The sequence below is a fragment of the Eptatretus burgeri genome, chromosome 1 (assembly GCF_056783735.1).
Source record: "Eptatretus burgeri isolate ZD-2024b chromosome 1, Ebu_testis_v1, whole genome shotgun sequence".
NCBI lineage: Eukaryota > Metazoa > Chordata > Myxini > Myxiniformes > Myxinidae > Eptatretus > Eptatretus burgeri.
Genome location: NC_140961.1, coordinates 3,238,965 through 3,251,673, shown reverse-complemented (window position 1 = coordinate 3,251,673; position 12,709 = coordinate 3,238,965). Strand labels below are relative to the sequence as shown.

Genomic DNA, 12,709 nt, shown 5'->3' with positions numbered 1-12,709 from the left:
AAAATCTAATTGGCTTGTTCTTCTCACCCACCCAACTCATCCACCAAGTTTCGGCCGAATCCATCCACAACTTTTTTGAGATATCATGCCATCCATCGTTTTTGGCCCCATCTCTCAATGGTGAAGATTCATTGGAAAAAATTTTTTAAACCTCATATCCGGATCTTCATTTCACCAAGAATTCATCAACTTGTCCACTGAGTTTCATCTGAGTCCGGTCATAATTTAGACAGACAGACAGACAGACAGGGGTGAAAACATAAGCTCCGTCCACCTTCAGTGGTGGACCTAATGAATTGTGGCACGACTATTATTTGGTGAAGCTTGAACAGGCCTATAATTGGAGTAAAACACAATATTTGGGAAAGAATCCCAATTTTTCAAATCATGACAAATTTATTGCTTTGTTGAATTTCCTGACTTCCTCTTCTTGTTGTTTTTCTCCATTATTAAAAACAACAGTGACCTCGACATATTGAATTGTGTGCAGGTTTTTGTTGAGTAAACCGGATTGATTTTTTTTCGAATTGCATCTTCTTTGCACTGTAGACAAACTTTCCAATGTTGTCGTTTTCTTGCCATTGGGACATGTGATTATTATTAGTGTTGTTGTTGTTGTTGTCGTGGTAGTAGTAGTAGTAAGTAATAATCGTTGTATAGCAGTTAGGCAAGTGATGGTTTTGCTTTTGAAATCCATACTGCACATTGCTATCAAGGGAGTAACTCTTCCTATCATTTGGTAATGACTTTCCCGGAATGTCTTGTTCAACTCGTCAGGCGGTAGCGCTTTGTTTTGAACCGGGGCACGTGGGAAACCATGTTGCTCAACCTTGATTTAAATCCACTTGAATTACCAGCAGGACGACCAAATGGTACAATCTTTTTTTATTTTTATTTTATTTTTTATTTTATTTCAAGGAAGCATTTAGATTACTAGCAGAGTGCCCGCCCTACGGGCCATCTTGTTCCAAGCATGCAACACGTTCTTCTGGCGCACCTTTATTTGGGCGGTGTATAGGCAACTGACAGCTCCATATAGGAAAAATGAATAACCCATGAAGTTTCGTGCATGAAGCAAAAACGTACCTCTGCTTCTAATTCAAAACACCTCACAGCACAAGAAAACTTGGGGACATGAATACTGCACTGTAAATGGTGGAGACTTGTAATACCCTCTCCCACCTGGAGGAGGCGCCACACGGTACACATGTACATAGACAATTTGTGTCCCCCCCCCCCCATCAACCCCTCCCCACACCCAAGATCACCGCCAAAGATAAAAACACCCCGATACATTAAATGGGGTCGTGCTGATCCTCTGTAGCAAGTCTGGATGTAATTGCCCCAGAATTGTAGGAGTAGCTTGACAAACAAACTACAAACAAACAAACAAACACCACTCCGTGAATTATAGTAAGGATTGTTGTTATTATTATTATTATTAATATTATTATTATTTTTATTTCGTTTGCAGCCTGCGGCTGCTGGTTGCATCCTTGCTGGGGGCGTGGCTGTATCACTGATGCAGTGCCCCTGGTGCCCCGTAAGGTGGTACTAATCTTGCTGACCTCGAAAGAATGACAGGCTGAGTCAACCCACCTAGCGTTATTTAACGGCTCGACCTTGGGCTTCATATTAACACCCTAAAATCTTAAACGAGCCTCCTTAACCATTAAGCCAACACCAGGTTCCATCATTTAGATCAGTGGTGGGCACCCTGTGGCCCAGAATGCGTCTACCTGCGCACCTCTTGATTTTACTCTGCATGGTTTGCAGGAACTCGATTCTGTGAACGAATATCTGCAAGGCACTGAAACACCTGAACTGATGATCTTTTGCAATGATGTTTTCCATCCTCTTTTCCCTTCTTAATGTTAATACAATTTAATATGTACCTCTCTGAAACTATTTAAGTGTATAATTTTGCTTTGCAACAACGCCTTGTAATTGCGGGAAACTGAAGGTGTGGAATGTCTTGCGGCCCTTGCCTTGGAGTTGTTTACGGGGCCGGACCTGCATCCCTCTCTGGTTTAGGATAGCCACCATTGATTTAGTCCATTATTCCTCGCTCGACTAGTCACATGTGGAGTGGACATCTTCATCCCTGTAAAGGAAATTTAATTGGTGAAGTACAACTAAAACTTTTCTCAAATGAGCAATTCACCACTCGCTACCTGGTTTTTCCTGTTCATTCTGTGATATAATTATCATTGAATGTCAGCAATCCAAATGTAGCTCCGACATTTGAAATTGCAAGTCGCTGGTGGGTTTGTGTTTTGTTTGTTTGATAAAGCAGAGCAAGCCCATTAACCTAGAATATGCCTTCACTTTTCCACCAATCTCGTTCTCCTCGAATCGACCCCATAAACGGATCCGAGAAAGTGCTTTAACACATTCATACACCCAGGGCAACGATAAATGTCTTGCTGCAAACCTTTGGAATGTTATTTTCCAAATATTGACCAATTATCATGTAAACAAACAATTTACACTGCACACAGCGTCAAGCAAACACCACATCACCCCTCCTCACCACTCCCGTCCACATGCACGCTCTCTGCGTACTGCTCCCTGTGCACTGCTCCACATGCACGCTCTCTGCGTACTGCTCCCTGTGCACTGCTCCACGTGCACGCTCTCTGCGTACTGTTCCCTGTGCACTGCTCCACGTGCACGCTCTCTGCGTACTGCTCCCTGTGCACTGCTCCACGTGCACGCTCTCTGCGTACTGCTCCCTGTGCACTGCTCCACGTGCACGCTCTCTGCGTACTGTTCCACGTGGACGCTCTCTGCGTACAGCTCCCTGTGCACTGCTCCACATGCACGCTCTCTGCGTACTGCTCCCTGTGCACTGCTCCACGTGCACGCTCCCTACGTACTGTTCCACGTGCACGCTCCCTGCGTACTGCTCCCTGTGCACTGTTCCACGTGCACGCTCCCTGCGTACTGCTCCCTGTGCACTGCTCCACGTGCACGCTCCCTGCGTACTGCTCCCTGTGCACTGCTCCATGTGCACGCTCTCTGCGTACTGTTCCCTGCGTACTGCTCCCTGCGTACTGCTCCACGTGCACGCTCCCTGCGTACTGTTCCACGTGCACGCTCCCTGCGTACTGCTCCCTGTGCACTGCTCCATGTGCACGCTCTCTGCGTACTGTTCCACGTGCACGCTCCCTGCGTACTGCTCCCTGTGCACTGCTCCACGTGCACGCTCTCTGCGAACTGTTCTATGTGCACTCACCCTGCATACTCTTCTACGGGCACGCTCCGTGCATACTGCTCAACGTGCACGCTTCCTGTGCACTGCTCCACGTGCACGCTCCCTGCGTACTGCTCCCCGTGCACGCTTCCTGTGCACTGCTCCACGTGCACGCTCCCTGCGTACTGCTCCCCGTGCACCCTCCCTGCGTACTGCTCTACGTGCACCCTCCCTGCATACTGCTCTACGTGCATCCTCCATGCGTACTGCTCTACGTGCACCCTCCCTGCATACTGTTCTACGTGCATCCTCCATGCGTACTGCTCTACGTGCATCCTCCCTGCATACTGCTCTACGTGCACCCTCCCTGCATACTGCTCTACGTGCATCCTCCATGCGTACTGCTCTACGTGCACCCTCCCTGCATACTGCTCTACGTGCACCCTCCCTGCATACTGCTCTACGTGCACCCTCCCTGCATACTGCTCTACGTGCATCCTCCCTGCGTACTGCTCTACGTGCATCCTCCCTGCATACTGCTCTACGTGCACCCTCCTTGTGTACTGCTCTACCTGCACCCTCCCTGCATACTGCTCTACGTGCATCCTCCATGCGTACTGCTCTACGTGCACCCTCCCTGCATACTGCTCTACGTGCATCCTCCATGCGTACTGCTCTACGTGCACCCTCCCTGCGTACCGCTCTTCGTGCACCCTCCCTGCGTACCGCTCTACGTGCACCCTCCCTGCGTACCGCTCTACGTGCACCCTCCCTGCGTACCGCTCTACGTGCACCCTCCCTGCGTACCGCTCTACGTGCACCCTCTGTGCGTACCGCTCGACGTGCACCCTCTGTGCGTACCGCTCGACGTGCACCCTCCCTGCGTACCGCTCTACGTGCACCCTCCGTGCGTACTGCTCTACGTGCACCCTCTCTGCGTACTCCTGAGAGACGAATCTGCACGTCCGATCCGTGCGTCCGACGAACCATTGCTCCCCGTGTCTTGCAGGTCAATTTCTACACCGATGTGAGCAAAATCTTCAAGGAAGTGTCGGAGCAGCTGGACGAGCCCGATCTGACGGATGAGCAACGAAAAGAGAAAAACGAGTCACTCCTCCATGAACTGCGCTCTCTGTCTATTGTTGCTCACGATTAGCTGCACTCTCCATGCACTCAACTTCAGAGCAGTACGTTCTCAGGGCAGGACTGGTTCAAACCCCACATGGCGTGTTTTATTGTTCGGGGCTGAAGGGAGCAGGTGTTCTTTTGCCGTTTGTCTTGTGAGTTGAGATTTCTTTTGCGCTTTCATATGTAAGTTCATGTTCTGCAGGATAGCTTAGGGATGGGGAGGGCGGCCGCCTGTGATGGTTTTCGTGTTCGTTACTTCCAGATCCGAATAAACATCCTTCGGGGTCTTTCCCAAGGAGCGGGCAGTTATCGCGGGAATCCCCAAATTCCTACCCCGACGATTACCACTTGGAAGGGAAATCCTCACCCTGTATTCCCTCACCCTTTATTCCCTCACCCTTTATTCCCTCACCCTTTATTCCCTCACCCTGTATTCCCTCACCCTGTATTCCCTCACCCTTTATTCCCTCACCCTTTATTCCCTCACCCTTTATTCCCTCACCCTGTATTCCCTCACCCTTTATTCCCTCACCCTTTATTCCCTCACCCTTTATTCCCTCACCCTGTATTTCCTCACCTTGTATTTCCTCACCTTGTATTTCCTCACCCTTTATTCCCTCACCCTGTATTCCCTCACCCTTTATTCCCTCACCCTGTATTCCCTCACCCTTTATTCCCTCACCCTTTATTCCCTCACCCTTTATTCCCTCACCCTTTATTCCCTCACCCTGTATTCCCTCACCCTGTATTCCCTCACCCTTTATTCCCTCACCCTGTATTCCCTCACCCTGTATTCCCTCACCCTTTATTCCCTCACCCTTTATTCCCTCACCCTGTATTCCCTCACCCTTTATTCCCTCACCCTTTATTCCCTCACCCTGTATTCCCTCACCCTTTATTCCCTCACCCTTTATTCCCTCACCCTTTAGTCCCTCACCCGTTATTCCCTCGCCCTTTATTCCCTCACCCTTTATTCCCTCACCCTGTATTTCCTCACCTTGTATTTCCTCACCTTGTATTTCCTCACCCTTTATTCCCTCACCCTGTATTCCCTCACCCTTTATTCCCTCACCCTGTATTCCCTCACCCTTTATTCCCTCACCCTTTATTCCCTCACCCTTTATTCCCTCACCCTTTATTCCCTCACCCTGTATTCCCTCACCCTTTATTCCCTCACCCTTTATTCCCTCACCCTGTATTCCCTCACCCTTTATTCCCTCACCCTTTATTCCCTCACCCTGTATTCCCTCACCCTTTATTCCCTCACCCTGTATTCCCTCACCCTGTATTCCCTCACCCTGTATTTCCTCACCCTGTATTTCCTCACCCTGTATTCCCTCACCCTGTATTCCCTCACCCATGTATTTCCTCACCCATGTATTTCCTCACCATGTATTCCCTCACCCTTTTATTCCCTCACCCTTGTATTCCCTCACCCATGTATTCCCTCACCTTAGTATTTCCTCACACTTGTATTCCCTCACCTTAGTATTTCCTCACCCTTGTATTTCCTCACCCTTGTATTTCCTCACCTTAGTATTTCCTCACCCATGTATTTCCTCACCCTTTTATTTCCTCACCCTTTATTTCCTCACGCTTGTATTCCCTCACCCTGTATTTCCTCACCATGTATTTCCTCACCCTGTATTTCTTCACCCTTTATTTCCTCACCCTTGTATTCCCTCACCCTGTATTTCCTCACCATGTATTTCCTCACCATGTATTTGCTCACCCTTGTATTTCCTCACCCTTGTATTTCCTCACCCTTTTATTTCCTCACCCTTTATTTCCTCACCCTGCATTTCCTCACCCTTGTATTCCCTCACCCTTGTATTCCCTCACCCTTGTATTTCCTCACCCTTGTATTTCCTCACCTTTGTATTTCCTCACCCTTGTATTTCCTCACCTTGGTATTTCCTCACCCTTGTATTTCCTCACCCTGTATTCCCTCACCCATGTATTTCCTCACCTTAGTATTTCCTCACCTTAGTATTTCCTCACCCATGTATTTCCTCACCCTTTTATTTCCTCACCCTTTATTTCCTCACCCTGTATTGCCTCACCCTGTATTTCCTCACCCTGTATTTCCTCATCCTGTATTCCCTCACCCATGTATTCCCTCACCCATGTATTCCCTCACCCATGCATTTCCTCACCCATGTATTTCCTCACCTTAGTATTTCCTCACCCTTGTTTTTCCTCACCTTAGTATTTCCTCACCATGTATTCCCTCACCCTTTTATTCCCTCACCCTTTTATTTCCTTACCCTGTATTTCCTCACCCTTGTATTCCCTCACCCATGTATTCCCTCACCTTAGTATTTCCTCACACTTGTATTTCCTCACCCATGTATTCCCTCACCTTAGTATTTCCTCACCTATGTATTTCCTCACCCTTGTATTTCCTCACCTTAGTATTTCCTCACCCTTGTTTTTCCTCACCTTAGTATTTCCTCACCCTTGTATTCCCTCACCTTAGTATTTCCTCATCTTAGTATTTCCTCACCCTTGTATTTCCTCACCTTTGTATTTCCTCACCCTTGTATTTCCTCACCCTTGTATTCCCTCACCTTAGTATTTCCTCACCCTTGTATTCCCTCACCTTAGTATTCCCTCACCTTAGTATTTCCTCACCCTTGTATTTTCTCACCCTGTATTTCCTCACCCTTGTATTCCCTCACCCTTGTATTTCCTCACCCTTGTATTTCCTCACCTTTGTATTTCCTCACCCTTGTATTTCCTCACCTTAGTATTTCCTCACCCTTGTATTTCCTCACCCTGTATTCCCTCACCCATGTATTTCCTCACCCTTGTATTTCCTCACCTTAGTATTTCCTCACCCATGTATTTCCTCACCCTTTTATTTCCTCACCCTTGTATGTCCTCACCCTGTATTCCCTCACCCTGTATTCCCTCACCCTGTATTCCCTCACCCTGTATTTCCTCACCCTGTATTTCCTCACCCATGTATTTCCTCACCCTTTTATTTCCTCACCCATGTATTTCCTCACCATGTATTCCCTCACCCTTTTATTTCCTCACCCTTTTATTTCCTCACCCATGTATTTCCTCACCCATGTATTTCCTCACCCATGTATTTCCTCACCCATGTATTTCCTCACCCATGTATTCCCTCACCCATGTATTCCCTCACCCATGTATTTCCTCACCCATGTATTTCCTCACCCATGTATTTCCTCACCCATGTATTCCCTCACCCATGTATTCCCTCACCCATGTATTTCCTCACCCTTTTATTTCCTCACCCATGTATTTCCTTACCCATGTATTTCCTCACCATGTATTTCCTCACCATGTATTTCCTCACCCTGTATTTCCTCACCCATGTATTTCCTCACCCTTGTATTTCCTCACCCTTTTATTTCCTCCCCCTTTTTTATCCACACTGTTAGGGTTATCCACACATCAGAAAAGACGCCGTTTTATAAAATCCTCTCCCGCCGGATCAATCGCACCTCGTTTGTGGATCTGCACCTCCTCAGACGAGGGCACCACAAATTCAACTGTAAATTGGCACGGAAATGGCAGAAATGAAAACAACAATAAAATGATTTTGTTTTTATATCTTAATTACCGTAATTTGTCGGCATACAATTGGCACAGATTGACGTATGATCATAAACACGGTTTTGCTTTCGAAACAGGCAGGTGGCAAAGAGGTCTGCGAGTCTTGGATTTTGTTTAAAGAACCGTTTTCCAACTTTCATGCTATGGAATACTATATTTTGTCATAATTGTGGATAATTTGCTTCTGCTGTCTGTCAGCACGTTGCTGTGGAGCAATGGAGCAGTTTGGGTTGATTTGTTGTTCTTCTTTATTCTATTCTTCTTTTTCCTTGATCTGAGCAGGGTTATTAGGTGGAGATGGAGGAATGTGGGGAGAATTTTCGATTTTGCCAATAAATCTTGTGTATTGCACATACACACCTTGAATCGAGTATACTTGCACCATTTGACAAGTTTACCAGTCAGGTATACAGGAAAGTAACTGAGAGAAAGAGATGTTTTCACTTTTTAGTCCAGAATGTCACGAGGAGGCTTTGTCTGAGCATCAAAACTTTTTCCTTTTATTATTTTTGGGAGTTTGTCTTTTCCACCTGTCCCTTCTTCGTGGTGCTGATTAATATTTTGCATCAGAATTATTCCGGAAGTGTGGATTAGTATTGTGACCGTTTTCTTCATGGTTGGAGGTGCAGGGTGAAATTGCATTGGGATTTGTAGACCTGGGGAAGCCCTACAACACTCTCCCGAGAGAGATGGTGATGGCGACACTGAGATGGATGGGAGTGCCGAAAGAAAAAGTTAGGTTGGTGGAAGGTAACCAGGTGTTAAGGATTCAACAAGTCAGAAATAACCATACAACCTTTTCAAACAACATGAGAGTTGAACACATGGGCCCGAGCCTCGTGGCCATGACAGAGCACACTGGTTCCTCCTTCCCAGACCCCAACTGTTTATGTAATACATCTTGCGTAATGCACAGGAGTTTTGCAGTGTCCATCATCTTCCCTTCAAACCAATGACACATGGAGAAGGTTTCCATGAGGTAACATTCCCCCCAAATCAATCAGGATAAGTACAAATCCTATTACAAGAAAAAGAGCAATTAGAAATTACTGACCTCGCCACGACTTGTTTTGTGTGGTGTTTGTGTACTGGTGTTTTGCGTTGTTAATAAGAGCCATAATTAGAATTACCACTTTATTTATGCTGGCAGTGATTACTGGTTCAGCCATTTCTTGAGATTTTTTATGGTTCAAAGAATTTCGATGGTTTTTTTTTCTCCCTAAATATGGCTGCCAAATCACGTGACCGATGACGTCATCAATTTTTTTTCTGAGGACAATTTTATCCCTAGATGGCCCTCAAATTTTTTTCATACTGATCGGATGTGGCGTTCTACATATGAAATAATGACGTCATAACGAAGGCACCTATGACATCATTAAAAAAAAATCAATCGTATTCCCCATGAGGAGTACTTGCTGTGCGCTAAGTTTCAATTTTTTCCTTGGTACGGTTTCAGAGATATTGAGGTCCAAAGTTTTTTTTTCTGTTTTTCCACTATGGCTGCCACACAACGTGACCTATGACGTCATAATTATCATTAAAACATTCTACACGAGCAGTCGCGCCTTTGATTAAAATTTCATCTCAATCCGACAAGCGGTTGCGGAGAAAAACACGAAAGTTCTGTGTGGACAAACAAAACCAGACGGACCCAAATGCCATATCCTCTCCTTTGGTGAGGGTAACGAGTGTCCATAACCATGTGTCTGGTGATGAGAACAGAACAAAATATGGAGCAAGAGTTGCAGGAATTACAGATCGAGTTGTGGAGGTGCCCAGCTTTCACATGGGCTGCGACGCAATGGTAATTTGAATCGCACTCTCTTCGGTGGGTGTTGGAGATTGGTTTGTCCTTGTAGATGACTTTTGGCCCTCATTGTCCATATATGAGCACTGAGAGGCATACAGACGAAGGAAACACCAGTTCCTTCAATAGACTCTGTCTGATGGCAGTTTAACGTGACAAGCCCGCGATGCCCAACACCGATGACCATACCGATTTTGTCCAAACACTCCGTCTGTGGATCTTGTACCAGAATGAGAGATTTGGATGATTGATCATAATGCTTGCTGTTTTTTGCCTGTACTTCAGTGGCTTTAACATCACCCTCGTCAGCAGCCATCTGCCACTGTGGTGAGAAAGTGCATAGATGGCCAGGAACAATAGTTCGTGTTGTATGCCTGAAGAAAATCTCAGCCGATGAACATACAGATGTGCGTGGCCTGGAACGCCATTCAAGAGTAAGCCACGGCAAAACGCATTGTCGTCGAGATTGCCATCTCGTGTAGTCTTAGCCAACAGTGTCTTTATAGCTTTTACTGCTGCTTCTGCATGGCCATTTGAGCGTGGAAAGTGTGGTGTGGAGAAGTCGTGGTTAACTTCCCAATTGTCCATGCATTTCTCGAGTTCATATGATTCAAACTGTGGGCCGCCATCAATTTGATGACCAACTGAGACACGCTAATGCACAAAGATTCACCGTAGAGCTTGGATAGTGTCACGTGAGAAGAGATAGATGCATGGTCACCCAGAGAGCCGGTCAATGCAAATCAGATCTGATTTTCCCGCGTGGGAAAACAAATTAGCTGATCCGTCTTCAAAGACATGCTGTGGTGGTGTATCACTCATTAGCAGTTCCTTCTGAAGGCTGGCCATTCGCTCCTGCAATTGCTGTTGCTGAGTAGGTTCATCGCCAAGATTACACGTGCCGGAGTTCCTTAGTGAGGTGGAGTGTGAGACATCACTGGATCATCTGACTACGTTATGCTGTACAAGCTGTGTTTTTTTATGCCCTGATTTATTGAATGGTCTACCACAGTTGCACCACGCCAAGTCCTTCAAAAATTAGAATGCTAAACGGGGTGATCAGTCCCCTTCACGCGTGTACGAGTTTCAGGAACTGATTTTTCTCCATGATGGATGAAAAAGTGAAGAGTGCCCATGCACTTTATCAAAGTACCATCAGAGTTGACCGCTCGTAAATCGTCGCCTTGATACAAGTTATGTGAATGCATGCCAAGTTGCTGCAGGTGTGTAGGACCGATGATAGTTGCCTCAGCCCCAGTGTCATGGAGCGCTCCAGGGTACTAATAGTATCACCCTCGAAGCTGTCAATGTCTACACAAATCCACGTTCAATGTTGCTTCCTCTGCAATGTACAGAACCCATCAGCGACCAAGCCAACCCGCTGAACAGCTGGAGTTTGCTTTTGGTGTTGTGCTGTGTCGAATCTTCCACGTAGGCATGTCAACTTTCGATTTTCGACATGCACAAGCCAATTACCCATGATGCTGCACTTCTGCCACTTCTTATCATGAGCCGGGCAGCTCTTTGAATTACTGTGGTCATCGCCCCCACAATTTCCACATTTCGTGGTCTCAGAGCGAGACTGACTGCGATAGCAAAATGTTCGACAAGAGTTCTTAGCAACGACAGCTCGGGACTGAAGTCCAGGAATCATATCATCAACCTTCCTACTGGTTTCCTCACTGTGACATATGTTCAGAATACGTTGTAGTGTGAGATTTCTCTCAGCCATAAGCTTACGATGCACCTCGGAATCAGATATGCCAGTGATGATCCGAATAACAAACTCTTCTTCGACAGTCATGGATGAGAGATCAAAATTGGCAGCAATCTCCTTCAGTGCATAATAAAACGAGTCGAAGGTCTCTCCACCCCTCTGGTGGTGCTCATGAAAATCGAGCAGATCGTGAATGATGTGGCGCTGTTCTCGTAGTTGTGTTTCAATGCTGGTGAGTACATTCTCAACGGGAAGTGTGTCTGATGTCAAATCAATATCAATGACATTTTTGAGGATTGACCTCATGGCCAGTGTCAGACAGTTCTGGTGAGTTGCTAAATGTTGACGACTCGCCTGCGATCGAGACGTGTGATAAGCGAGTAATCATCCCATTGTTCCCTCCACACCTTGAAATCCCGCAAGGTCATGGACTCAGATAAGACTGGTGGTTGTTTAATAGATAGTTTTGGAGTAGATGCAGGTAATATTGTTACGAATCTGGAAGCCATGAGCACTCAACATACAGGTCCAATAGCTCAGTTATTTCGATAAGTAAATGTGGATGGATAGCTCCCCATCCCTTGTTTAATGGGTGGTTGAATGTACATGTGCTGCGAAGTTATTTTGATAGTCGGAGTTTTCTTTTATTTTTACACCACCAACAACAACTACAACAACACAAGCATCACCCTCACCTTCACCTCGCTCTGACCGATGACATTGCCTTCGTGCGTGTCAGCACGTACGTGGGCGGATCCCACGCGGGATAATTTTCCTCTGCCTGTTTGGTGGGCGGTCCGCAGCGACGGCCGTCACGCCCCCCCCCCCCCCCGTTCAAATCAACGGTATTGGTGCCTGTTTGGGCCAATGACAGGGTGACGATCACACTTTGAGCGCCAAAACCGTCCAGTGAGGGAAAGCAGGGAGGGAGGAGGCGGCCCTTCCCCCCTGGACAAGGGTGAATAAGGTTGCGGCGCGATCGGACCGAGAAGAGTTTTGAGATAGTTGATGACCATTGAGCAGGCAAGGTTGTGGTCAATCTGACGGGCAGGTTGAACAAGTGTGGAGTTATCAGCCCTCGCTTTGACGTTCAACTCAAAGACAGGAGAAGTGGCAGAGAAACCTCCTGCCTTCTCGACAGCTTGGGATACAGGGGATGTTTTGGTTGTTGGGACAAGCGCTGAGGAAGAGAGTGTTTTGGTTGTCAGGACGAGCGCTGAGGAGGAGAGTTTTGGTTGTCGGGACGAGCGCTGAACGGAGCTCAGGAGTC

The 12,709-nt window shown here is 46.8% G+C and overlaps 1 protein-coding gene across 5 annotated transcripts in view; it reads left to right on the top strand.

The window, feature by feature from the left end:
- The window catches only part of BIN3 (bridging integrator 3), a 249,286-nt gene extending 241,008 nt beyond the window's left edge, over positions 1–8,278 (top strand). For all 5 annotated transcript variants that reach the window (XM_085871004.1, XM_085870993.1, XM_085871014.1 and 2 more), the window contains one exon: positions 4,206–8,278. In XM_085871004.1, coding sequence (XP_085727130.1) covers positions 4,206–4,352 — 147 coding nt within the window. In that variant the 3' untranslated portion in view covers positions 4,353–8,278. The remainder of the gene's footprint in view (positions 1–4,205) is intronic.
- The last annotated feature ends 4,431 nt before the right edge of the window (positions 8,279–12,709 follow it).